Here is a 27,500-nt window from a genome sequence, read left to right on the forward strand (position 1 = left end):
CTATGTCTTACTATACTCAGTGAGTAGGACACACACAGCTATGTCTTACTATACTCAGTGAGTAGGACACACACAGCTATGTCTTACTATACTCAGTGAGTAGGACACAATCACAGCTATATCTTACTATACTCGTGAGGACTTATACAGGGGACCAACAGTCCTATTTTTCCGAACCCTAAACCTAACTCTAACCATAAACATAACCCTAAACCTAATACATAACCCTAAACCTAACCCTAATTTTAACAGTAAACCTAAACCTAACCCTAATTTTAACAGTAAACCTAAACCTAACCCTCATTTTAACAGTAAACCTAAACCTAACCCTAATTTTAACAGTAAACCTAAACCTAACCCTAATTTTAACAGTAAACCTAAACCTAACCCTAATTTTAACAGTAACCCTAAACCTAACCCTAATTTTAACAGTAACCCTAAACCTAACCCTAATTTTAACAGTAAACCTAAACCTAATGCATAAACCTAAACCTAACCCTAATTTTAACAGTAAACCTAAACCTAATGTATAACCCTAAAATGGTCGGCAAAATGTCCTCATTTCTCTGAATTTTAGGCGGTTTACTGTTCTTTTGAGTACTTCTGGTACTCTGGTACACACACACACACACACACACACACACACACACACACACACACACACACACACACACACACACACACGCACACGCACACACACCATTCTCCATCCACACGCCCTCTCACGCCTCTCCGCTGTCCTCTGGTTCTTCCAGGAGGAGTCCGAGGTGGATTTCCACCGTTACCCATCCACCAGCCTGCCAGACCTGGTCAGTACTTCCTCCTCCTCTCCTTCTCCTAGCAACAACATGGAACCTCGTCACGGCCTGACCTCCAGCAGCCTCTCTCTACCCGCTACGGTATGTGTGTCTGGGGAGGAGTGTTGTCTGTTTTGTTAGCCCTGCTGTCCAAACGCCAACTGAAGCCGACAGACCAATGGGACAGCCGTCGGATGTGTGCGAGGGTGTGCACTGTTTGGGTCGGAGCATAGGGTGTCTGGGTGTGTACTGGGTGTGTGTACTGGGTGTGTGTACTGGGTGTGTGTACTGGGTGTGTGTACTGGGTGTCTGTACTGGGTGTGTGTACTGGGTGTGTACTAGGTGTGTCCTGGGTGTCTATACTGGGTGTGTGTACTAGGTGTGTACTGGGTGTGTGTACTAGGTGTGTACTGGGTGTGTACTGGGTGTCTATACTGGGTGTGTGTACTGGGTGTGTGTACTGGGTGCGTGTACTAGGTGTGTGTACTGGGTGTGTGTACTGGGTGTGTGTACTGGGTGTCTATACTGGGTGTGTGTACTGGGTGTGTGTACTGGGTGTCTATACTGGGTGTGTGTACTGGGTGTCAGTACTGGGTGTGTGTACTGGGTGTGTGTACTGGGTGTCTATACTGGGTGTGTGTACTGGGTGTCTATACTGGGTGTGTGTACTGGGTGTCTATACTGGGTGTGTACTGGGTGTGTACTAGGTGTGTACTGGGTGTCTATACTGGGTGTGTGTACTGGGTGTCTATACTAGGTGTGTGTACTGGGTGTCTATACTGGGTGTGTGTACTGGGTGTCTATACTAGGTGTATCTCTCTCTGTATCTCCCTCACCTCTCTCTCCTCCCTCACCTCTCTCTCCTCCCTCCCCCCTCTCTCCCTCCCTCTCTCTCTCCTCCCTCTCTCTGTATCTCCCTCTCCTCCCTCTCTCTCTCCTCCGCCCCCCCCCTCTCTCCCTCCCTCTCTCTCTCCTCCCTCTCTCTGTATCTCCCTCTCCTCCCTCTCTCTCTCCTCCGCCCCCCCATCTCTCCCTCCCTCTCTCTCTCCTCTCTCTCTCTGTATCTCCCTCTCCTCCCTCTCTCTCTCCTCCCTCTCCACCTCCCTCTCTCTGTATCTCCCTCTCCTCCCTCTCTCTCTCCTCCCTCCCCCTCTCCACCTCTCTCTCTCCTCCCTCTCTCTCTCTTCCTCCTCTCCTGCTCTCCTTCCCCTGTCTCCTTTGAATCACTACTGTACTAAAACAGTTTAGAAATAGTCTCGTCCCTCACGCAGGGTCTTTGTTTTCTGTTGCTTTCTATAGAGTCCTGCTTGCTCACAAATCCACCACGAATTCCCCAGCGTCCCACTGGTTTGGAACCAGCCACTCTCAGAGGGTTTTGTGTTTTCATGAAGGCACTCTGGTGAACATAGACACTCCATTGGTCTGTCCAGACCAGTCACTGAGTAGTCTGTTGTTCTGAGTAATTTTACAACCCCCCCCCCTTGTATCTCTGGACATGGGTGAGGTCACCACATGTGTGGGAGGTGGGACAAAGGAGGTATCAGGGGTATGAAGAGTGGAACTAGGGGCTCCATTGTAAACTAAAACAATGATAACTAACCTGAACAACAGTATACAAGGCATATTGACATTTGAGAGAGACATACAGCGAGGCATAAAGTAATCGAAGGTGGTGATTAGGGAGAGCTAGCTAAAAACAACAGGTGAGACAACAACAGCTAATCAGCTAGCACAACAACAGCAGGTAAAATGGCGTTGACTAGGCAGAGAGGGTCGGATTAACTACACACAGAGCCTGAGTTCGCGGCTGGGGCCGACAGATAAAACATAAACAAACAGAATGGGGTACCGTGATTAATGGACAGTCCAGCAGGCATCAGCTATGTAGTCAAGTGATCACAGTGTCCAGGTGGCAGCAGTAGATGGAACAGGGAAGCCGCCACTACGCTATCGACACAGTGTTTAAAGTTAGTAGCCCTGGGATAGTAGGAGCGTCAGCTCCGACGGAGGCCGGTTGAAGGCACAGCGGATGGAGTATTCGTACTTAATTAAATCTACAGTAAGGATCTTAATGAAATCTACAGTAAGGTACTTAATTGAATCTACAGTAAGGTACTTAATTGAATCTACAGTAAGGATCTTAATGAAATCTACAGTGAAGTACTTCATTGAATCTACAGTAAGGATCTTAATTTAGGTACTTAATTAAATCTACAGTAAGGAACTTAATTAAATCTACAGTAAGGCACTTAATTAAATCTACAGTAAAGTACTTATTCTCACCCAGAAATGATTTGATATTTAACCGGCTGCATTAGGTCTTTAACATGGTTTGAAGAGAGGGAACGAAAACAACAGAACAGGAAGGTGGAAATAGAACTGGTGGATAGGACACACACACACACACACACACACACACACACACACACACACACATACACGCACACACAGACAGACACAGACAGACACACAAACACTGCACATCTCTGACTGGTGGATAGGACAGACAGACAGACAGACAGACAGACAGACAGACAGGCAGGCAGACAGACAGACAGACAGACACACACTGCACATCTGTGACTGTCACGCCGGTGCCTCTTGAGCTGTAGAAGAGAGAGGGAAAGAAGGTGTTGAGGGAGTTTGTCAAAACCCCCAGGCAGTCATCGTTATGAAAACAAGTCAGCCAGGAGAAAACTCTTCAAACGTTCTGACAGCAGCAACTCCCTGATCAACGCTTAATCACATCAGTACCATATTAAAACCATGAGGTACTCCGCACAGAACTCTGTTAACTCCTTCAACAGACAGACACGTTATCAGAAACATTATCCAACACATTATCAGACACCTTATCACACACGTTATAATGTGCATTACCATTAGGAGAGGAGGAGTCGAGGAGGAGAGGGGAGAGAGTGAGTTTGACACAGTGGCTGGACTGTTTCCACTGGAGGAGAAGAGGAGGAGAGGAGAGGAGGAGGAGGAGGGGAGAGTAGGAGAAGAGGAGAGTAGGAGAAGAGGAGAGGAGGAGGAGGGGAGAGTAGGATAAGAGGAGAGGGGAGAGAGTGAGTTTGACACAGTGGGTGGACTGTTTCCACTGGAGGAGAGGAGGAGGAGGAGGAGGAGAGGAGGAAAATAGGACAGAAATAGGAGGAGAAGAAGAGTCACCAGTGGAGGGGATGATTTACCATGTCAGTCACATTAGTGTTTCATCATGACAGAGACAAGTATGGAGAGAGAGAGAGACAAGTATGGGGGGAGAGGGACAGAGAGACAAGTATAGAGACAGAGAGACAGAGAGACAAGTATGGAGAGAGAGAGACAGAGAGACAAGTATGGAGGGAGAGAGACAGAGAGACAAGTATGGAGGGAGAGAGACAGAGAGACAAGTATGGAGGGAGAGGGACAGAGAGACAAGTATGGAGGGAGAGGGACAGAGAGACACGTATGGAGGGAGAGGGACAGAGAGACAAGTATGGAGGGAGAGAGACAGAGAGACAAGTATGGAGGGAGAGGGACAGAGAGACAAGTATGGAGGGAGAGGGACAGAGAGACACGTATGGAGGGAGAGGGACAGAGAGACAAGTATGGAGGGAGAGAGACAGAGAGACAAGTATGGAGAGAGAGAGACAGAGAGACACGTATGGAGGGAGAGAGACAGAGAGACAAGTATGGAGGGAGAGAGACAGAGAGACAAGTATGGAGAGAGAGAGACAGAGAGACACGTATGGAGGGAGAGGGACAGAGAGACAAGTATGGAGGGAGAGGGACAGAGAGACACGTATGGAGGGAGAGGGACAGAGAGACAAGTATGGAGGGAGAGGGACAGAGAGACACGTATGGAGGGAGAGGGACAGAGAGACAAGTATGGAGGGAGAGAGACAGAGAGACAAGTATGGAGGGAGAGAGACAGAGAGACAAGTATGGAGGGAGAGAGACAGAGAGACAAGTATGGAGGGAGAGAGACAGAGAGACACGTATGGATGGAGAGAGACAGAGAGACACGTATGGAGGGAGAGGGACAGAGAGACACGTATGGAGGGAGAGAGACAGAGAGACACGTATGGAGGGAGAGAGACAGAGAGACACGTATGGAGGGAGAGAGACAGAGAGACACGTATGGAGGGAGAGAGACAGAGAGACACGTATGGAGGGAGAGAGACAGAGAGACACGTATGGAGGGAGAGAGACAGAGAGACACGTATGGAGGGAGAGAGACAGAGAGACACGTATGGAGGGAGAGAGACAGAGAGACACGTATGGAGGGAGAGAGACAGAGAGACAAGTATGGAGGGAGAGAGACAGAGAGACAAGTATGGAGGGAGAGAGAAGAGAAGAGAGTTAATCAAAATTGGCTTTGTTTTCTAATTTTTTGTGGGTCGGTGTAATCAGAGGGAAATATGTCTCTCTAATATGGTCATACATTTGGCAGGAGGTTAGGAAGTGCAGCTCAGTTTCCACCTCATTTTGTGGGCAGTGTTGCACATAGCCTGTCTTCTCTTGGGGGCCAGGTCTGTCTACTGCGGCCAAATAGCAATGGGGTGGCTGGAGTCTTTGACAATTTTTTGGGGCCTTCCTCTGACACCGCCTGGTATAGAGGTCCTGGATGGCAGGAAGCTTGGCCCCAGTGATGTACTGGGCCATACTCACTACCCTCTGTAGCGCCTTGTGGTCAGAAGCCGAGCAGTTGCCGTACCATGCAGTGATGCAACCAGTCAGAATGCTCTCGATGGTGCAGTTGTAGAACCTTTTGAGGATCTGTGGACTGTTACCAAATCTTTTCAGTCTCCTGAGGGGGAATAGGTGTTGTCGTGCCCTCTTCACGACTGTCTTGGTGTGTTTGGACCGTTCTAGTTTGATGTTGATGTGGACACCAAGGAATTTGAAGCTCTCAACCTGCTCCACTACAGCCCCATCGATGAGAATGGGGACGTGCTCGGTGCTCCTTTTCCTGTAGTCCACAATCATCTCCTTAGTCTTGGTTACATTGAGGGATAGGTTGTTATTCTGGCACCACCCGGCCAGGTCTCTGGCCTCCTTCCTATAGGCTGTCTCGTCGTTGTCGGTGATCAGGCCTACCACTGTTGTGTCATCTGCAAACTTAATGATGGTGTTGGAGTCGTACCTGGCCATGCAGTCGTGGGTGAACAGGGAGTACAGGAGGGGACTGAGCACGCATCCCTGAGAGGCCCCGTGTTGAGGATCAGCGTGGCAGATGTGTTGCTACCTACTCTCACCACCTGGGGGCGGCCTGTCAGGAAGTCCAGGATCCAGTTGCAGAGGGAGGTGTTTAGTCCCAGTGTCCTTAGCTTTGCGATGAGCTTATTGGGCACTATGGTGTTGAACGCTGAGCTGTAGTCAATGAACAGCATTCTCACATTGGTGTTAAGAATATAAGACTGCTGAAGAATTAATCAAATGGCCACCCGGACTATTTATAGTGTGCAAAGCTGTCGTCAAGGCAAAGGATGGCTACTATATTTTGATTTGTTTAACACTTTTTTGGTTACTACATGATTCCATATGTGTTATTTCCTAGTTTTGATGTCTTCACTATTATTCTATTGTAGAAAATAAAGAAAAACCCTTGAATGAGTAGGCATGTCCAAACTTTTGACTGGTACTGTATATCGCTAAATGATCCATATTAATCAAATCAAATCAAATTGTATTTGTCACATACACATGGTTAGCAGATGTTAATGCGAGTGTAGCGAAATGCTTGTGCTTCTAGTTCCGACAATGCAGTAATAACCAACAAGTAATCTAACTAACAATTCCAAAACTACTGTCTTGTACACAGTGTGAGGGGATAAAGAATATGTACATAAGGATATATGAATGAGTGATGGTACAGAGCAGCATAGGCAAGATACAGTAGATGGTATCGAGTACAGTATATACCTATGAGATGAGTATGTAAACAAAGTGGCATAGTTAAAGTGGCTAGTGATACATGTATTACATAAGGATACAGTCGATGATATAGAGTACAGTATATACGTATGCATATGAGATGAATAATGTAGGGTAAGTAACATTATATAAGGTAGCATTGTTTAAAGTGGCTAGTGATATATTTTTACATCATTTCCCATCAATTCCCATTATTAAAGTGGCTGGAGTTGAGTCAGTGTGTTGGCAGCAGCCACTCAATGTTAGTGGTGGCTGTTTAACAGTCTGATGGCCTTGAGATAGAAGCTGTTTTTCAGTCTCTCGGTCCCAGCTTTGATGCACCTGCACTGACCTCGCCTTCTGGATGATAGCGGGGTGAACAGGCAGTGGCTCGGGTGGTTGATGTCCTTGATGATCTTTATGGCCTTCCTGTGACATCGTGAGGTGTAGGTGTCCTGGAGGGCAGGTAGTTTGCCCCCGATGATGCGTTGTGCAGACCTCACTACCCTCTGGAGAGCCTTACGGTTGAGGGCGGAGCAGTTTCCGTACCAGGCGGTGATACAGCCCGCCAGGATGCTCTCGATTGTGCATCTGTAGAAGTTTGTGAGTGCTTTTGGTGACAAGCCGAATATCTTCAGCCTCCTGAGGTTGAAGAGGCGCTGCTGCGCCTTCTTCACAATGCTGTCTGTGTGAGTGGACCAATTCAGTTTGTCTGTGATGTGTATGCCGAGGAACTTAAAACTTGCTACCCTCTCCACTACTGTTCCATCGATGTGGATAGGGGGGTGTTCCCTCTGCTGTTTCCTGAAGTCCACAATCATCTCCTTAGTTTTGTTGACGTTGAGTGTGAGGTTATTTTCCTGACACCACACTCCGAGGGCCCTCACCTCCTCCCTGTAGGCCGTCTCGTCGTTGTTGGTAATCAAGCCTACCACTGTTGTGTCGTCCGCAAACTTGATGATTGAGTTGGAGGCGTGCGTGGCCACGCAGTCGTGGGTGAACAGGGAGTACAGGAGAGGGCTCAGAACGCACCCTTGTGGGGCCCCAGTGTTGAGGATCAGCGGGGTGGAGATGTTGTTGCCTACCCTCACCACCTGGGGGCGGCCCGTCAGGAAGTCCAGTACCCAGTTGCACAGGGCGGGGTCGAGACCCAGAGTCTCGAGCTTGATGACGAGCTTGGAGGGTACTATGGTGTTGAATGCCGAGCTGTAGTCAATGAACAGCATTCTCACATAGGTATTCCTCTTGTCCAGATGGGTTAGGGCAGTGTGCAGTGTGGTTGAGATTGCATCGTCTGTGGACCTATTTGGGCGGTAAGCAAATTGGAGTGGGTCTAGGGTGTCAGGTAGGGTGGAGGTGATATGGTCCTTGACTAGTCTCTCAAAGCACTTCATGATGACGGATGTGAGTGCTACGGGGCGGTAGTCGTTTAGCTCAGTTACCTTAGCTTTCTTGGGAACAGGAACAATGGTGGCCCTCTTGAAGCATGTGGGAACAGCAGACTGGTATAGGGATTGATTGAATATGTCCGTAAACACACCGGCCAGCTGGTCTGCGCATGCTCTGAGGGCGCGGCTGGGGATGCCGTCTGGGCCTGCAGCCTTGCGAGGGTTAACACGTTTAAATGTCTTACTCACCTCGGCTGCATCCTAACCCAATAACATGATGCAGCCACCACTATGAAAATATGGAGAGTGGTACTCAGTAATGTGATGTTTTGGATTTGCCCCAAACATAACACTTTTGTATTCAGAGTTGCAACATAAATGTTTACATTTATTATTATATTCAATCATTCCACACTGCTAGCGAGGGTCTGAGTAGCCAGGCGCTAAAATATAACTTGGTTCTATTTGTGATGCTTGACCCACTGCAAATCCTGCCTCTCCCAACTCCTCATTGGTTGTTAGGAGCATCAACCCACGTGGGTGATTGAAAGATGAACTGAGGTCCACACTCCAGTCCAGTTGGTGGTGGTAAAGCACCTTCAAGTTGAAGTTGAAGTTCAAGCCATCCACCATATAAAGTTCAAAGAAGAAGAAGAAGCCTGAAGGAGGAGAGAATACTAGAAACTAACTCTGTTTATTGTTTTATCTGTAGATTAATTGTCGGAGTAGAGGACCATGTGCATTTCAGGTAGAATAACAACTCAATGTTATATCCCTTGACAAATGAGCTAGCAACAGCAAGCTAGCTAGCTAAATGTCCATCCATGTTTAATGCTTTTCGACCTGTCCCCAAATGAATATACTGTATAAATATATATTTTCATTTCTTTTTCAAGGCAGGGATGTGAGCTACATTCTTCTGTTTCTCAGCAAGTGTTTGGCCAGTCAGAGAAAAGTAAACCTCTAGAAATCTTTAGGAGAAAAAATATTCCTGTTGTCTGTTAAAACCCATGTGCCATTGTGTCTGTAATCCCACCAAACATCCAAAATCCAATCCTTCATTACCTCTCCAAACATAATCAAATCTTTATTTTTCTCTCTCTGCCATCCTGGACTTGAATTGATTCATGGATTCCCCATGTACCGTTGTCACACTGGTGCGCCAAACCGAACTAGACTGGGCTCAGATATCTTCTCGCCATGCAGCGCTAATCCGGGATGTTTCCTTCTTGCAGCTGACTGATCTGGAGAAGCTAGAGGACCGAGGCCAGATGGAGGGACCTAAAGGAACCTGCCGTTCTCCTACATCCATGAAGTTCAGGACCAGATCACAAGGTAGAGAGGGGAGAGGGAGAGGGAGGGAGGGAGGGAGGGAGGGAGGGAGGGAGGGAGAGACAAAGAGAGAGAGACGAAGATAGAGAGAGAGACAAAGATAGAGAGAGAGACAAAGATAGAGAGAGAGACAAAGATAGAGAGACAAAGAGAGAGAGAGACAAAGAGAGAGAGAGACAAAGAGAGAGAGACAAAGAGAGAGAGAGAGATATATAAATATATATATTTTCATTTGATTAATATTTTTAAAAATGTATACTTTGACAATGTAAGTAATAATGAACTTGCCATGTCTATAAAGTCAATTGAATTGAACTGAAATTGAGAGAGAGATTAGTCCCTAATGGAGCATAGAGTGAAGCTTGTTAGCCACACAGGCAGTCATGCTGCACTGTTAACTGGTTAAAAACCAGGCAGGTTTACAACCATCAGCTAGTCAACCATCCTGAACAGGTAGTGGAGCGTGTGAGTGGAGTGAAGCAGTCCCACCCAGCGTTGACAGAGCACCACTCCAGCGCTCAATGTCCTTTCTCTCAATAAGCAAAAAAAAACAGCTCACAGCGGGGGAAAAAACGTCCCTCCAAATTCACTCCATTCATTTTCTGTTTAAAAAGATCATTTACCAAACCACATCTACTGTAGGCTATTGAACCAGGACCTAGTTGATGATGTGTAGCTGCTGTGTTTTCTCTCAGGCTATTGAACCAGGACCTAGATGATGATGTGTAGCTGCTGTGTTTTCTCTCAGGCTATTGAACCAGGACCTAGATGATGATGTGTAGCTGCTGTGTTTTCTCTCAGGCTATTGAACCAGGACCTAGTTGATGATGTGTAGCCGCTGTGTTTTCTCTCAGGCTATTGAACCAGGACCTAGTTGATGATGTGTAGCTGCTGTGTTTTCTCTCAGGCTATTGAACCAGGACCTAGATGATGATGTGTAGCTGCTGTGTTTTCTCTCAGGCTATTGAACCAGGACCTAGCCGTAGTGATGTGTAGCCGCTGTGTTTTCTCTCAGGCTATTGAACCAGGACCTAGCCGTAGTGATGTGTAGCCGCTGTGTTTTCTCTCAGGCTATTGAACCAGGACCTAGTTGATGATGTGTAGCTGCTGTGTTTTCTCTCAGGCTATTGAACCAGGACCTAGTTGATGATGTGTAGCCGCTGTGTTTTCTCTCAAGCTATTGAACCAGGACCTAGTTGATGATGTGTAGCTGCTGTGTTTTCTCTCAGGCTATTGAACCAGGACCTAGATGATGATGTGTAGCTGCTGTGTTTTCTCTCAGGCTATTGAACCAGGACCTAGTTGATGATGTGTAGCTGCTGTGTTTTCTCTCATGCTATTGAACCAGGACCTAGTTGTTGATGTGTAGCTGCTGTGTTTTCTCTCAGGCTATTGAACCAGGACCTAGTTGATGATGTGTAGCTGCTGTGTTTTCTCTCAGGCTATTGAACCAGGACCTAGCCGTAGTGATGTGTAGCCGCTGTGTTTTCTCTCAGGCTATTGAACCAGGACCTAGTTGATGATGTGTAGCTGCTGTGTTTTCTCTCAGGCTATTGAACCAGGACCTAGTTGATGATGTGTAGCCGCTGTGTTTTCTCTCAGGCTATTGAACCAGGACCTAGCCGTAGTGATGTGTAGCCGCTGTGTTTTCTCTCAAGCTATTGAACCAGGACCTAGTTGATGATGTGTAGCTGCTGTGTTTTCTCTCATGCTATTGAACCAGGACCTAGTTGTTGATGTGTAGCTGCTGTGTTTTCTCTCAGGCTATTGAACCAGGACCTAGTTGATGATGTGTAGCTGCTGTGTTTTCTCTCAGGCTATTGAACCAGGACCTAGATGATGATGTGTAGCTGCTGTGTTTTCTCTCAGGCTATTGAACCAGGACCTAGTTGATGATGTGTAGCCGCTGTGTTTTCTCTCAGGCTATTGAACCAGGATCTAGTTGATAATGTGTAGCTGCTGTGTTTTCTCTCAGGCTATTGAACCAGGACCTAGTTGATGATGTGTAGCCCTGTGTTTTCTCTCAGGCTATTGAACCAGGACCTAGTTGATGATGTGTAGCTGCTGTGTTTTCTCTCAGGCTATTGAACCAGGACCTAGATGATGATGTGTAGCTGCTGTGTTTTCTCTCAGGCTATTGAACCAGGACCTAGTTTGTAGTGATGTGTAGCTGCTGTGTTTTCTCTCGTCTACTGATCATTAGACACTTCAGTTGTAACTGGCTCTGTTGCGCTCCCATTCGACAGTTCAGAGCCAACATTAATTAGCACTCCTCTTACAAAGTTACACTAGCCTATATTTACAAATGTAAACGTCTCCAGTGTTGCACGGGCTCATGGTTGTCTTGCTCGTAACTACACAGGCTCTGTGACCTTGGTCGACTCGTATCAACATCTCTGACGGGGCAGGTTAAATAAATACAGCAGAACAGGCCTGATTAACAGAACACTGATGAAGGAAATGAAAAAGGCTGGGCAGAGCTGGTGGCTGAGTGGTACCGGAGCGAGAGAGAAGGCAGATACTCCAAGCACTCCACTCCTCTCTCCATTGCAGCTACACTCCTCTCTCCATTCCAGCTCCACTCCTCTCTCCATTCCAACTCCACTCCTCTCTCCTCTCTTATAATGTCATTGTTCCTCATTAAAGGAGAGGATAGTTCTAATGTCATTGTTCCTCCTTAAAGGGGAGGATAGTTCTAATGTTTGGTTTGACTGGCTGTCCTCCAGTAAAGATTATACAAACAGTTTTAACCTCTGTCATTGACAGCAGTTACCCACTGGGCACACCCTGGTTGAATCATGTTGTGTCCACGCCATTTCAGTCAAATTATGTTGAACCAACGTGGAATATACGTGGAATATACGTGGAATTGACGTCTGTGCCCAGTGGATAATTATACCGTGTTATTTCATGTCCCTGAAAGTGGTGAATAAAATTGAGGTCACGTTTAGACAAATATAGGGGCATGAGGCTCTATAATACGGTGAAGATGGAAGAAGATGATTCGACTGTGAGACTTCATGTCTTTTCATGCCAATTTGTTTCAGGGGGCGGTAGTCGTCTGGAGTCTGTTGGAGAGGATGACGAGCTGATCGTGGAGAATGGAGAGGAGGGAAGTGACATGGTGGAGAAACCGACACGAGGCGGACGCAAACACTCCTTGCCTCAGCAGTTAGACACTGTGGGCGTCCGACAGGTCAGTAGGTCAAAGGGTAGAGGTCAGGGGTCACTAGGTCAGTGTCTGGGCGTCCGACAGGTCAGTAGGTCAAAGGGCAGAGGTCAGGGGTCACTAGGTCAGTGTCTGGGCGTCCGACAGGTCAGTAGGTCAAAGGGCAGAGGTCAGGGGTCACTAGGTCAGTGTCTGGGCGTCCGACAGGTCAGTCGGTCAAAGGGCAGAGGCCAGGGGTCACTAGGTCAGTGTCTGGGCGTCCGACAGGTCAGTCGGTCAAAGGGTAGAGGTCAGGGGTCACTAGGTCAGTGTCTGGGCGTCCGACAGGTCAGTCGGTCAAAGGGTAGAGGTCAGGGGTCACTAGGTCAGTGTCTGGGCGTCCGACAGGTCAGTCGGTCAAAGGGCAGAGGTCAGGGGTCACTAGGTCAGTGTCTGGGCGTCCGACAGGTCAGTCGGTCAAAGGGCAGAGGTCAGGGGTCACTAGGTCAGTGTCTGGGCGTCCGACAGGTCAGTCGGTCAAAGGGTACAGGAGCAGAGGTCAGGGGTCACTAGGTCAGTGTCTGGGCGTCCGACAGGTCAATCGGTCAAAGGGTACAGGGGCAGAGGTCAGGGGTCGCCAGGTCAGTTTCTGGTGGAAGGTGTTATTCATGCAGGTTGCAGTGTACAATGTTCATGGCTAGAAGGGATGCGGTTTTTGTGATGTCAAACTCCCACAAGAGTTTGAAACTTGTCTGGCGAAGTTGGGACTTGGAGGAGTGTTCAGAATCAATTTTCTTTTGATCAAAGTAATCATATGGGGGGGGGGGGATTTTTTGAACGGTGTTTCCCTTGAAGGTTTAACAGAAATGTACCCACACTCTAACTTCCCCCATCTCTCCCCTCTCCAATGTCTCTCCGTCTCCCCATCTCTCCTCTCTCCACGTCTCCCCGTCTCCCCCATCGCTCCCCTCTCCAATGTCTCTCCGTCTCCCCATCTCTCCTCTCTCCCACGTCTCCCCGTATCCCCCATCTCTCCCCTCTCCAATGTCTCTCAGTCTCCCCATCTCTCCTCTCTCCCACGTCTCCCCGTCTCCCCCATCTCTCCTCTCTCCAATGTCTCTCAGTCTCCCCATCTCTCCTCTCTCCCACGTCTCCCCGTCTCCCGCATCTCTCCCCTCTCCAATGTCTCTCAGTCTCCCCATCTCTCCTCTCTCCCACGTCTCCCCGTATCCCCCATCTCTCCCCTCTCCAATGTCTCTCAGTCTCCCCATCTCTCCCCTCTCCCACGTCTCCCCGTCTCCCCGTCTCCCCCATCTCTCCCCTCTCCAATGTCTCTCAGTCTCCCCATCTCTCCTCTCTCCCACGTCTCCCCGTCTCCCCCATCTCTCCTCTCTCCCCTGTTTCCACCCATCTTCCCCTCTCTCCCACGTCTCCCCGTCTCCCCATCTCTCCTCTCTCCCCTGTTTCCACCCATCTTCCCCTCTCTCCCACGTCTCCCCGTCTCCCCCATCTCTCCTCTCTCCCCTGTTTCCACCCATCTTCCCCCCTCTTCCCTGTCTCCCACGTCTCTCCGTCTCCCCATCTCTCCTCTCTCCCACGTCTCCCCGTCTCCCCCATCTCTCCTCTCTCCCACGTCTCCCCGTCTCCCCCATCTATCCTCTCTCCCACGTCTCTCAGTCTCCCCCATCTCTCTTCTCTCCCACGTCTCCCCGTCTCCCCCATCTCTCCTCTCTCCCACGTCTCCCCGTCTCCCCCATCTCTCCTCTCTCCCACGTCTCCCCGTCTCCCCCATCTCTCCTCTCTCCCACGTCTCCCCGTCTCCCCCATCTCTCCTCTCTCCCACGTCTCCCCGTCTCCCCCATCTCTCCTCTCTCCCACATCTCCCCGTCTCCCCCATCTCTCCTCTCTCCCACGTCTCTCAGTCTCCCCCATCTCTCCTCTCTCCCACGTCTCCCCGTCTCCCCATCTCTCCTCTCTCCCACGTCTCTCAGTCTCCCCCATCTCTCCTCTCTCCCACGTCTCCCTGTCTCCCCCATCTCTCCTCTCTCCCCTGTTTCCACCCATCTTCCCCCCTCTTCCCTGTCTCCCCCATCTCTCCTCTCTCCCCTGTTTCCACCCATCTTCCCCCCTCTTCCCTGTCTCCCCCATCTCTCCTCTCTCCCCTGTTTCCATCCATCTTCCCCCCTCTTCCCTGTCTCCCCCATCTCTCCTCTCTCCCCTGTTTCCACCCATCTTCCCCCCTCTTCCCTGTCTCCCCCATCTCTCCTCTCTCCCATGTCTCATGTCTCTCCGTCTCCCCGTCTCCCCATCTCTCCTCTCTCCCATGTCTCTCCGTCTCCCCATCTTCCCCCCTCTTTCCTGTCTCCCCCCCCCCCCCCCCCCCCCCCTCTTTCTCCGGACCTCTCAGTGGCTGGCTGGGTCATGGATCCGGGGACGTCTCACGCCTGTCCTACCCTGGCTGGATGGGCTTTAAATAGGTTATAAGAGCCTGTTCTGCTCACTCATCAGGCTGATAGATAGATTGTACAGTCTCCTTGTCCCCACAGGCTGATTTGTGTGATAATAACCCAGGCCGAGGGACATCAAAGCCCAGACCGGCCTCTCAGCCTGCCTCTCCTTCTTTCACCACAATGCTTCTCGTGGCTTGGCTAATTGCTGTGTTTAATCAAGGCCAGATTGGCCAGACAAAGTGTCCAGAGTCTTGTAATACACTATATACTGTTGTCCAGAGGCTTTCAGACTCAGTCCAGGGCTTTCAGACTCAGTCCAGGGCTTTCAGACTCAGTCCAGGGCTTTCAGACTCAGTCCAGGTGCTTTCAGACTCAGTCCAGGTGCTTTCAGACTCAGTCCAGGGGCTTTCAGACTCAGTCCAGGGCTTTCAGACTCAGTCCAGGGCTTTCAGACTCAGTCCAGGGCTTTCAGACTCAGTCCAGGTGCTTTCAGACTCAGTCCAGGTGCTTTCAGACTCAGTCCAGGGGCTTTCAGACTCAGTCCAGGGGCTTTCAGACTCAGTCCAGAGGCTTTCAGACTCAGTCCAGGGGCTTTCAGACTCAGTCCAGGGGCTCTCAGACTCAGTCCAGGTGGCTTTCAGACTCAGTCCAGGGGCTTTCAGACTCAGTCCAGGGGCTTTCAGACTCAGTCCAGGGGCTTTCAGACTCAGTCCAGGGGCTTTAAAATATGTGCCTCTAATATGGTCATACATTTGGCAGGAGGTTAGGAAGTGCAGCTCAGTTTCCACCTCAATTTGTGGGCAGTGAGCACATAGCCTGTCTTCTCTTGAGAGCCATGTCTGCCTACGGCGGCCTTTCTCAATAGCAAGGCTATGCTCACTGAGTCTGTACATAGTCAAAGCTTTCCTTAAGTTTGGGTCAGTCACAGTGGTCGGTATTCTGCCACTGTGTACTCTCTGTTTAGGGCCAAATAGCATTCTAGTTTGCTCTGTGTTTTTGTTAATTCTTTCCAATGTGTCAAGTAGTTTTTTGTTTTCTCATGATTTGGTCTAATTGTGTTGCTCTCTTTCTCTCTCTGTCTCTCTCTGTCTCTCTCTCTCTCTCTCTCTCTCTCTCTCTCTCTCTCTCTGTATCTCTCTCTCTCCCTCTCCCCCCCACCCCCCACTAGGAGTATCAGATAGTTAAGAAATCAGCTCGCTCCCTGAGCACCGTTCAAGTGGAGTCTCCATGGCGACTGGCCCAGCCGTCTATTATATCCAACATTGTCCTTATGAAAGGACAGGGCAAGGTGAGCACCACACACACACACACACACACATACACATACACACGCACGCACGTACGCACACACACACACACACACACCAAGGGTCCTTGGTAAACAACAGGTGTAGACTAACAGTGAAATGCTGACTGATGGGTCCTTGGTAAACAACAGGTGTAGACTAACAGTGAAATGCTGACTGATGGGTCCTTGGTAAACAACAGGTGTAGACTAACAGTGAAATGCTGACTGATGGGTCCTTGGTAAACAACAGGTGTAGACTAACAGTGTAATGCTGACTGACTGAAGGGTCCTTGGTAAACAACAGGTGTAAACTAACAGTGAAATGCTGACTGATGGGTCCTTGGTAAACAACAGGTGTAGACTAACAGTGTAATGCTGACTGACTGATGGGTCCTTGGTAAACAACAGGTGTAGACTAACAGTGAAATGCTGACTGACTAGTCCTTGGTAAACAACAAGTGTAGACTAACAGTGTAATGCTGACTGACTAGTCCTTGGTAAACAACAGGTGTAAACTAACAGTGAAATGCTGACTGAAGGGTCCTTGGTAAACAACAGGTGTAGACTAACAGTGTAATGCTGACTGACTAGTCCTTGGTAAACAACAGGTGTAGACTAACAGTGAAATGCTGACTGACTAGTCCTTGGTAAACAACAGGTGTAGACTAACAGTGTAATGCTGACTGACTAGTCCTTGGTAAACAACAGGTGTAGACTAACAGTGTAATGCTGACTGAAGGGTCCTTGGTAAACAACAGGTGTAGACTAACAGTGTAATGCTGACTGATGGGTCCTTGGTAAACAACAGGTGTAGACTAACAGTGAAATGCTGACTGATGGGTCCTTGGTAAACAACAGGTTTAGACTAACAGTGAAATGCTGACTGATGGGTCCTTGGTAAACAACAGGTGTAGACTAACAGTGAAATGCTGACTGACTGGTCCTTGGTAAACAACAGGTGTAGACTAACAGTGAAATGCTGACTGACGGGTCCTTTATCCAACAATGCAGAGTTAAAGATAAAATAAGAATAAAAATGTAGACACAGTGAATAACGACTACAGATAGGGTGAAAATAACATGGCGATATACAGCGCTTTCAGAAATTATTCACACCCCCCTGACTTTTTCATATTTTGTAACTAAAAGTGGAAACAGGTCAAGGGGGTGTGAGTACATTCTGAAGCCGTTGTGTGAGCGGCCTCATGTTCCCGTAGATTTTAGTCTGACTAAGTCGTAGTTTAATTGTATTATCGAAAACATGATACCATCTCACAGTCTGCCTGGTCTACTGAATGCCAAGTTCTTCCATGTGTTTGTGTTCGGGTTGGGAAACGTATCTGTGGTACGCACATGTCATGAGTGTGATTGGCTGTTCGTCAGTCATGCTGTTGGTTGGTGCTTCGTTGGTCGTTCTGTTAGGGACCACCTAACTATTGTTGCTGGTTTGACCTGTTCTGTGGTTCTGAACCCTTTGTCTCTGTCAGGTTACGGGCCTGGGGTTCAGACAGTATTGTTTGTAGTTGGTACTGTTCTGTGGTTCTGAAACCTTTGTCTCTGTCAGGTTACAGGCCTGGGGTTCAGACAGTATTGTTGGTAGTTGGTACTGTTCTGTGGTTCTGAAACCTTTGTCTATGTAAGGTTACGGGCCTGGGGTTCAGACAGTATTGTTGGTAGTTGGCACTGTTCTGTGGTTCTGAAACCTTTGTCTCTGTCAGGTTACGGGCCTGGGGTTCAGACAGTATTGTTGGTAGTTGGCACTGTTCTGTGGTTCTGAAACCTTTGTCTCTGTCAGGTTACGGGCCTGGGGTTCAGACAGTATTGTTGGTAGTTGGTACTGTTCTGTGGTTCTGAAACCTTTGTCTCTGTCAGGTTACGGGCCTGGGGTTCAGACAGTATTGTTGGTAGTTGGTACTGTTCTGAAACTTGTGTGTGTGTGTGTGTTAGGGACTGGGGTTCAGCATCGTCGGAGGTCAGGACTCTGCCCGAGGAAGGATGGGGATCTTTGTCAAGACTATCTTCCCTAACGGAGCAGCGGTCGCAGACGGACGACTGAAAGAGGGAGATGAGATTCTGGAGGTGAATGGAGACTCTCTCCAAGGCCTGACCCACCAGCAGGCCATCCATACCTTCAAGGTAAGCAGAAACAGTCTGGGTTAGAGTTTACAGGGTTAGGATTAAGGTTGTGGCAATCCAGACCTCCAAGGTAACAGTCAGGGTTAGGATTAAGATTGTGGCCATCCAGACCTTCAAGGTAACAGTCAGGGTTAGGATTAAGGTTGTGGCCATCCAGACCTTCAAGGTAACAGTCTGGGTTAGAGTTACGACAGGGTTAGGATTAAGGTTGTGGCCATCCAGACCTCCAAGGTAACAGTCAGGGTTAGGATTAAGGTTGTGGCCATCCAGACCTCCAAGGCAACAGTCTGGGTTAGGATTAAGGTTGTGACCATCCAGTCCTCCAAGGTAAGCAGGAAGCAAAAGACTATTTGGAATACTTTCAGATTCTAAGGGGATATGGTGTGGTGTACCACAGGGCTCAATACTAGGGCCTCCACTGTTCCTGTACCACGGGGCTCAATACTAGGGCCTCCACTGTTCCTGTACCACAGGGCTCAATACTAGGGCCTCCACTGTTCCTATACCACAGGGCTCAATACTAGGGCCTCCACTTGTCCTGTACCACAGGGCTCAATACTAGGGCCTCCACTGTTCCTGGACCACAGGGCCTCCACTGTTCCTGTACCACAGGGCTCGATACTAGGGCCTCCACTGTTCCTGTACCACAGGGCTCAATACTAGGGCCTCCACTGTTCCTGTACCACAGGGCTCGATACTAGGGCCTCCACTGTTCCTGTACCACAGGGCTTGATACTAGGGCCTCCACTGTTCCTGTACCGCAGGGCTCAAAACTAGGGCCTCCACGTTTCCTGCACCACATGGCTCGATACTAGGGCTTCCACTGTTCCTGTACCACAGGGCTCAATACTAGGGCCTCCACTGTTCCTGGACCACATGGCCTCCACTGTTCCTGTACCACAGGGCTCGATACTAGGGCCTCCACTGTTCCTGTACCACAGGGCTCGATACTAGGGCCTCCACTGTTCCTGTACCACAGGGCTCGATACTAGGGCCTCCACTGTTCCTGTACCACAGGGCTCAATACTAGGGCCTCCACTGTTCCTGGACCACAGGGCCTCCACTGTTCCTGGACCACAGGGCCTCCACTGTTCCTGTACCACAGGGCCTCCACTGTTCCTGGACCACAGGGCCTCCACTGTTCCTGTACCACAGGGCCTCCACTGTTCCTGGACCACAGGGCCTCCACTGTCCCTGTACCACAGGGCTCGATACTAGGGCCTCCACTGTTCCTGTACCACAGGGCCTCCACTGTTCCTGTACCACAGGGCCTCCACTGTTCCTGGACCACAGGGCCTCCACTGTTCCTGTACCACAGGGCCTCCACTGTTCCTGGACCACAGGGCTTGATACTATGGCCTCCACTGTTCCTGTACCACAGGGCTCGATACTAGGGCCTCCACTGTTCCTGTACCACAGGGCCTCCACTGTTCCTGTACCACAGGGCTCGATACTAGGGCCTCCACTGTTCCTGTACCACAGGCCCTCCACTGTTCCTGGACCACAGGGCCTCCACTGTTCCTGTACCACAGGGCTCGATACTAGGGCCTCCACTGTTCCTGGACCACAGGGCCTCCACTGTCCCTGTACCACAGGGCTCGATACTAGGGCCTCCACTGTTCCTGTACCACAGGGCTCAATACTAGGGCCTCCACTGTTCCTGGACCACAGGGCCTCCACTGTTCCTGTACCACAGGGCCTCCACTGTTCCTGGACCACAGGGCCTCCACTGTTCCTGTACCACAGGGCCTCCACTGTTCCTGGACCACAGGGCCTCCACTGTCCCTGTACCACAGGGCTCGATACTAGGGCCTCCACTGTTCCTGTACCACAGGGCCTCCACTGTTCCTGGACCACAGGGCCTCCACTGTCCCTGTACCACAGGGCTCGATACTAGGGCCTCCACTGTTCCTGTACCACAGGGCCTCCACTGTTCCTGGACCACAGGGCCTCCACTGTTCCTGTACCACAGGGCCTTCACTGTTCCTGGACCACAGGGCTCGATACTAGGGCCTCCACTGTTCCTGTACCACAGGGCTCGATACTAGGGCCTCCACTGTTCCTGTACCACAGGGCCTCCACTGTTCCTGTACCACAGGGCTCGATACTAGGGCCTCCACTGTTCCTGTACCACAGGGCTCAATACTAGGGCCTCCACTGTTCCTGGACCACAGGGCCTCCACTGTTCCTGTACCACAGGGCTCGATACTAGGGCCTCCACTGTTCCTGGACCACAGGGCCTCTACTGTCCCTGTACCACAGGGCTCGATACTAGGGCCTCCACTGTTCCTGTACCACAGGGCTCAATACTAGGGCCTCCACTGTTCCTGGACCACAGGGCCTCCACTGTTCCTGTACCACAGGGCTCAACACTAGGGCCTCCACTGTTCCTGGACCACAGGGCTCGATACTAGGGCCTCCACTGTTCCTGTACCACAGGGCTCAATACTAGGGCCTCCACTGTCCCTGTACCACAGGGCTCAACACTAGGGCCGCCACTGTTCCTGGACCACAGGGCCTCCACTGTTCCTGTACCACAGGGCCTCCACTGTTCCTGGACCACAGGGCCTCCACTGTTCCTGTACCACAGGGCCTCCACTGTTCCTGGACCACAGGGCTCGATACTAGGGCCTCCACTGTTCCTGTACCACAGGGCCTCCACTGTTCCTGTACCACAGGGCTCAATACTAGGTCCTCCACTGTTCCTGGACCACAGGGCCTCCACTGTTCCTGTACCACAGGGCTCAATACTAGGGCCTCCACTGTTCCTGGACCACAGGGCCTCCACTGTTCCTGTACCACAGGGCTCGATACTAGGGCCTCCACTGTCCCTGTACCACAGGGCTCGATACTAGGGCCTCCACTGTCCCTGTACCACAGGGCTCGATACTAGGGCCTCCACTGTCCCTGTACCACAGGGCCTCCATTGTTACTGTACCACAGGGCCTCCACTGTTCCTGTACCACAGGCCTCCACTGTTCCTGGACCACAGGGCCTCCACTGTTCCTGGACCACAGGGCCTCCACTGTTCCTGTACCACAGGGCTCGATACTAGGGCCTCCACTGTTACTGATATGTGAATGACATACCAGCAGTGGTGAGATGAACTCCTGCTATATATAGAAGACGACCTTGCTGCTGTCAGGAAAGGAAACTGGAAATTAAACGTTTTTAACTGTATGAAATGTTTACCCCAAAATCTATCATTGTGTCATTGATCAGGAAAAATGGTTTGTCACTTTGGGCCTTTCATCCATCTTCTTTGATATCAAAGTGCAATATCTATTCTCTAACCACTTTTAAAAAGAGAGGGTGCATCTTAGTGTGTTTCTATCATTGAGAAAGTCAAACCTGACACCGTGTCTCATTGTGTTGTTGTTGTTGTTGTTGTTGTTGATCCTAACACTGTATCTCTGTGTCTCAATGTGTTGTTGTTGTTGTTGTTGTTGTTCCTAACACTGTATCTCTGTGTCTCATTGTGTTGTTGTTGTTGTTGTTCCTAACACTGTATCTCTGTGTCTCATTGAGTTGTTGTTGTTGTTGTTGTTGTTCCTAACACTGTATCTCTGTGTCTCAATGTGTTGTTGTTGTTGTTGTTGTTGTTCCTAACACTGTATCTCTGTGTCTCATTGTGTTGTTGTTGTTGTTGTTGTTCCTAACACTGTATCTCTGTGTCTCATTGTGTTGTTGTTGTTCCTAACACTGTATCTCTGTGTCTCATTGTGTTGTTGTTGTTCCTAACACTGTATCTCTGTGTCTCAGTTTGTTGTTGTTGTTGTTCCTAACACTGTATCTCTGTGTCTCATTGTGTTGTTGTTGTTGTTGTTCCTAACACTGTATCTCTGTGTCTCAGTGTGTTGTTGTTGTTGTTGTTGTTCCTAACACTGTATCTCTGTGTCTCATTGTGTTGTTGTTGTTGTTGTTGTTGTTGATCCTAACACTGTATCTCTGTGTCTCAATGTGTTGTTGTTGTTGTTGTTGTTGTTCCTAACACTGTATCTCTGTGTCTCATTGTGTTGTTGTTGTTGTTGTTCCTAACACTGTATCTCTGTGTCTCATTGAGTTGTTGTTGTTGTTGTTGTTGTTCCTAACACTGTATCTCTGTGTCTCAATGTGTTGTTGTTGTTGTTGTTGTTGTTCCTAACACTGTATCTCTGTGTCTCATTGTGTTGTTGTTGTTGTTGTTGTTCCTAACACTGTATCTCTGTGTCTCATTGTGTTGTTGTTGTTCCTAACACTGTATCTCTGTGTCTCATTGTGTTGTTGTTGTTCCTAACACTGTATCTCTGTGTCTCAGTTTGTTGTTGTTGTTGTTCCTAACACTGTATCTCTGTGTCTCATTGTGTTGTTGTTGTTGTTGTTCCTAACACTGTATCTCTGTGTCTCAGTGTGTTGTTGTTGTTGTTGTTGTTCCTAACACTGTATCTCTGTGTCTCATTGTGTTGTTGTTGTTGTTCCTAACACTGTATCTATGTCTCATTGTGTTGTTGTTGTTGTTGTTCCTAACACTGTATCTCTGTGTCTCATTGTGTTGTTGTTGTTGTTGTTCCTAACACTGTATCTCTGTGTCTCATTGTGTTGTTGTTGTTGTTGTTGTTGTTGTTGTTGTTGTTCCTAACACTGTATCTCTGTGTCTCATTGTGTTGTTGTTGTTGTTGTTGTTGTTGTTGTTGTTGTTGTTGTTCCTAACACTGTATCTCTGTGTCTCATTGTGTTGTTGTTGTTGTTGTTGTTCCTAACACTGTATCTCTGTGTCTCATTGTGTTGTTGTTGTTGTTGTTGTTGTTCCTAACACTGCATCTCTGTGTCTCAATGTGTTGTTGTTGTTGTTGTTGTTGTTGTTGTTCCTAACACTGTATCTCTGTGTCTCATTGTGTTGTTGTTGTTGTTGTTGTTCCTAACACTGTATCTCTGTGTCTCATTGTGTTGTTGTTGTTGTTGTTGTTGTTGTTGTTGTTGTTGTTGTTGTTCCTAACACTGTATCTCTGTGTCTCATTGTGTTGTTGTTGTTGTTGTTGTTCCTAACACTGTATATCTGTGTCTCATTGTGGTGTTGTTGTTGTTGTTCCTAACACTGTATCTCTGTGTCTCCGGTCCACTGCAGCAGCTGAAGAAGGGCGTGATAACCCTGACTGTGAGGACTCGTCTCCGCAGCCCCAGCCTGACTCCGTGCCCTACCCCCACCCTCCTCAGTCGCTCCTCCTCCCTTAACTCCAACGCCAGCGGGGGAACCCCCATACCCTCCACTTTCGACGAAACCCCCGAAGTCCGCAAGGGACCGCCCAGACCTGGCCCCAAGGACCGCATCATTATGGAGGTTACACTCAGTAAAGGTAACTGACAAAGTGGGGTTTTGAACTGTGCCGTTTCAGTTCAGTTGTTGTGACCTCACTTCCCTCTGGTGTGAGATGTGCTTTTGTTGACATTTTAGTTTGAGACCGTAGGGAGTAACCACAAGACAATCCTCTTACATCCTCCCAGCAACTCTCTCAATGCAATAACACACCCAACAATTACAAGATATACAAATATATATATACAAAAGTATGTGGACACCCCTTCAAATTAGTGGATTCGGTTATTTCAGCCACACCCGTTGCTGACGGTTGTATAAAATAGAGTACACAGCCATGCAATCTCCATAGACAAACAATTGGCAATAGAATGGCCCGTACTCAAGAGCTCAGTCCCTTTCAACGTGTCAGTTCGTCAAATTTCTGCCCTGGTCAACTGTAAGTGCTGTTATTGTGAAGTGGAAACGTCTAGGAGCAACAACGGCACAGCTGCGAAGTGGTAGGCCACACAAGCTCACAGAACGGAACCACCGAGTGCTGAAGCCCATAAAAAATTGGTGTCCTCGGTTGCAGATCTCACTACCGAGTTCCAAACTGCCTCTGGATGCAACGTCAGCACAACAACTGTTTGTCAGGAGCTTCATGAAATGGGTTTCCATGGACCAGCAGCCGCACACAAGCCTCAGATGACCATGATATAGGTTTCCATGGACCAGCAGCCGCATACAAGCCTCAGATGACCATGATATAGGTTTCCATGGACCAGCAGCCGCACACAAGCCTCAGATGACCATGATATAGGTTTCCATGGACCAGCAGCCGCATACAAGCCTCAGATGACCATGATATAGGTTTCCATGGACCAGCAGCCGCACACAAGCCTCAGATGACCATGATATAGGTTTCCATGGACCAGCAGCCGCACACAAGCCTCAGATGACCATGATATAGGTTTCCATGGACCAGCAGCCGCACACAAGCCTCAGATGACCATGATATAGGTTTCCATGGCCGGACTCTGGAGCAGTTGGAAACGCGTTCTCTGGAGTGATGAATCACGCTTCACCTTCTGGCAGTCCGACGGATTCATCTGGGTTTGGCGGATGCCAAGAGACACTACCTGCCCCAATGCAGAGTGCCAACTGTAACGTTTGGTGGAGGAGGAATAATGGTCTGGGACTGTTTTTCATGGTTCGGGCCCCTTAGTTCCAGTGAAGGGAAATCTTAACGCTACAACATACAATGACATTCTAGACGATTCTGTTCTTCCAACTTTGTGGCAACAGTTTGGGGAAGGCCCTTTCCTGTTTCAGAATGACAAAGTCCCCGTGCACAAAGCGAGGTCCATACAGAAATGGTTTGTCGATATCGGTGTGGAAGAACTTGACTGGCCTGCACAGTGCCCTGATCTCAACCCCATCGAACACCTTTGGGATGAATTGGAACGCCGACTGCGAGCCAGGCCTAATTGCCCAACATCAGTGCCTGACCTCACTAATGCTCTTGTGGCTGAATGGATGCAAGTCCCTGTTCCAACATCTAGTGGAAAGCCTTCCCAGAAGAGGGGCGGAAGTGTAGCCTAGTGGTTAGAGAGTTGGACTAGTAACCGAAAGGTTGCAAGATTGAATCCCCGAGCTGACAAGGTACAAATCTGTCGTTCTGCCCCTGAACAGGCAGTTAACCCACTGTTCCCAGGCCGTCATTGAAAATAAGAATTTGTTATTTTTTTATTTAACCTTTATTTAACTAGACAAGTCAGTTAAGAACAAATTCTTATTTTCAATTACGGCCTAGGAACAGTGGGTTAACTGCCTGTTCAGGGGCAGAACGGCAGATTTGTACCTTGTCAGCTCTTAACTGATTTGCCTAGTCAAATAAAGGTAAAACAAAACACTATGTGTGGAGGCTGTTATAGCAGCAAAGGGGGGACCAACTCCATATTAATGACTTCCCAGAAGAGTAGAGACTGTTATAGCAGCAAAGGGGGACCAACTCCTTATTAATGACTTAGCAGAAGAGTGGAGGCTGTTATAGCAGCAAAGGGGGACCAACTCCTTATTAATGACTTAGCAGAAGAGTGGAGGCTGTTATAGCAGCAAAGGGGGACCAACTCCTTATTAATGACTTAGCAGAAGAGTGGAGGCTGTTATAGCAGCAAAGGGGGGACCAACTCCATATTAATGACTTCCCAGAAGAGTAGAGACTGTTATAGCAGCAAAGGGGGACCAACTCCTTATTAATGACTTAGCAGAAGAGTGGAGGCTGTTATAGCAGCAAAGGGGGACCAACTCCTTATTAATGACTTAGCAGAAGAGTGGAGGCTGTTATAGCAGCAAAGGGGGGACCAACTCCATATTAATGACTTCCCAGAAGAGTAGAGACTGTTATAGCAGCAAAGGGGGACCAACTCCTTATTAATGACTTAGCAGAAGAGTGGAGGCTGTTATAGCAGCAAAGGGGGGACCAACTCCGTATTAATGACTTAGCAGAAGAGTGGAGGCTGTTATAGCAGCAAAGGGGGGACCAACTCCTTATTAAAGCCCATGATTTTGGAATGGGATGTTCGACGAGCAGGTGTCCACATACATTTGGTCATGTAGTGTAAGTTGTTTTTGATTGGTGGTATTTTAAGGTGTTAGCATTGCATCCAGAACAGGTAATGCACGCTGGCAACGACCGCCATTAGACTGTATTCCAATGGAAACATTTCACGAGCCAGTTTAACACCTGTGATCATAACAGACTGTCCTGCCAGGGTACAAACCTGTAACTTCAGGAAGGATTGCTCAATACCTGGAGGTGTCATGTCTCTAGATTTGATTGATTTGTAATGAGCTCGTCTCTTATTAGGAAGGTACCACTCTTTGCTTCGGTGTGATTTAGTAATCACTTGTTTCATTTAAAACATGGTATGTCTCCATTTCATTTCATCTCCGTGTTTTTGGTCTGAAACTGAAACTTTAAGACAAATGTATATAGCTTCCACTTCATGAGGAAGCCAGAGAAGGAGAGAGGACATTGAGAAATGGAAACTCTCTACCTTCCTTGTCTAATCTGCTGTTCTATTCTTTTCTGTGGCCTGTGTGTGTGTGTGTGTGTGTGTGTGTGTGTGTGTGTGTGTGTGTGTGTGTGTGTGTGTGTGTGTGTGTGTGTGTGTCTGTCTGTCTGTCAGAGCCTGGGGTGGGTCTGGGTATAGGGGCCTGCTGTCTAACTCTAGAGAACAGTGTTCCAGCCATCTACATCCACAGTCTGGCCCCCGGCTCTGTCGCCAAGATGGATGGACGACTCAGGTAGGTCACAACCCCGCTCACCTAGACGCATACCTTGGATCAGGTCATGATCCCCATATTTACAGGGTTTAAATTCCATGTTGAGTGTGGTTAGGCTATTTCCCTTAAAGAACCATTAGTATAGCTCTGTAGACATTAAGAACACTATCAATCAGCTAGGAACTAGAAACATCACCTATAGGATCCCTTTAGTAGGATCCCTTTAGTAGGGGACCCTGATATCAATCAGCTAGGAACTAGAAACATCACCTATAGGATCCCTTTAGTAGGGGACCCTGATATCAATCAGCTAGGAACTAGAAACATCACCTATAGGATCCCTTTAGTAGGGGACCCTGATATCAATCAGCATAAGGAATCATCTTAAAATCAAAAGAAAGACAAAAGGCAAATGAAATACTAAGAATCCTAGCCAGGTCTGAGAGGAGAAGTACATGGCTGCTGATGTCAATCGTGTTGCATTTAAATAAGGCCAAGTA

The 27,500-nt window shown here is 48.6% G+C and overlaps 1 protein-coding gene across 3 annotated transcripts in view; it reads left to right on the plus strand.

Annotated features, from left to right (window-relative positions):
* Positions 1-27,500, plus strand: part of pdzd2 (PDZ domain containing 2) — a 161,090-nt gene that overhangs the window by 99,151 nt on the left and 34,439 nt on the right. For all 3 annotated transcript variants that reach the window (XM_036979212.1, XM_036979213.1, XM_036979214.1), the window contains 7 exons: positions 756-899; positions 9,319-9,418; positions 12,463-12,611; positions 16,182-16,301; positions 18,249-18,437; positions 23,542-23,770; positions 26,904-27,021. In XM_036979212.1, coding sequence (XP_036835107.1) covers positions 756-899; positions 9,319-9,418; positions 12,463-12,611; positions 16,182-16,301; positions 18,249-18,437; positions 23,542-23,770; positions 26,904-27,021 — 1,049 coding nt within the window. The remainder of the gene's footprint in view (positions 1-755; positions 900-9,318; positions 9,419-12,462; positions 12,612-16,181; positions 16,302-18,248; positions 18,438-23,541; positions 23,771-26,903; positions 27,022-27,500) is intronic.

This window comes from Oncorhynchus mykiss, chromosome 6 (genome assembly GCF_013265735.2).
Source record: "Oncorhynchus mykiss isolate Arlee chromosome 6, USDA_OmykA_1.1, whole genome shotgun sequence".
In the NCBI taxonomy this organism is placed as follows: domain Eukaryota; kingdom Metazoa; phylum Chordata; class Actinopteri; order Salmoniformes; family Salmonidae; genus Oncorhynchus; species Oncorhynchus mykiss.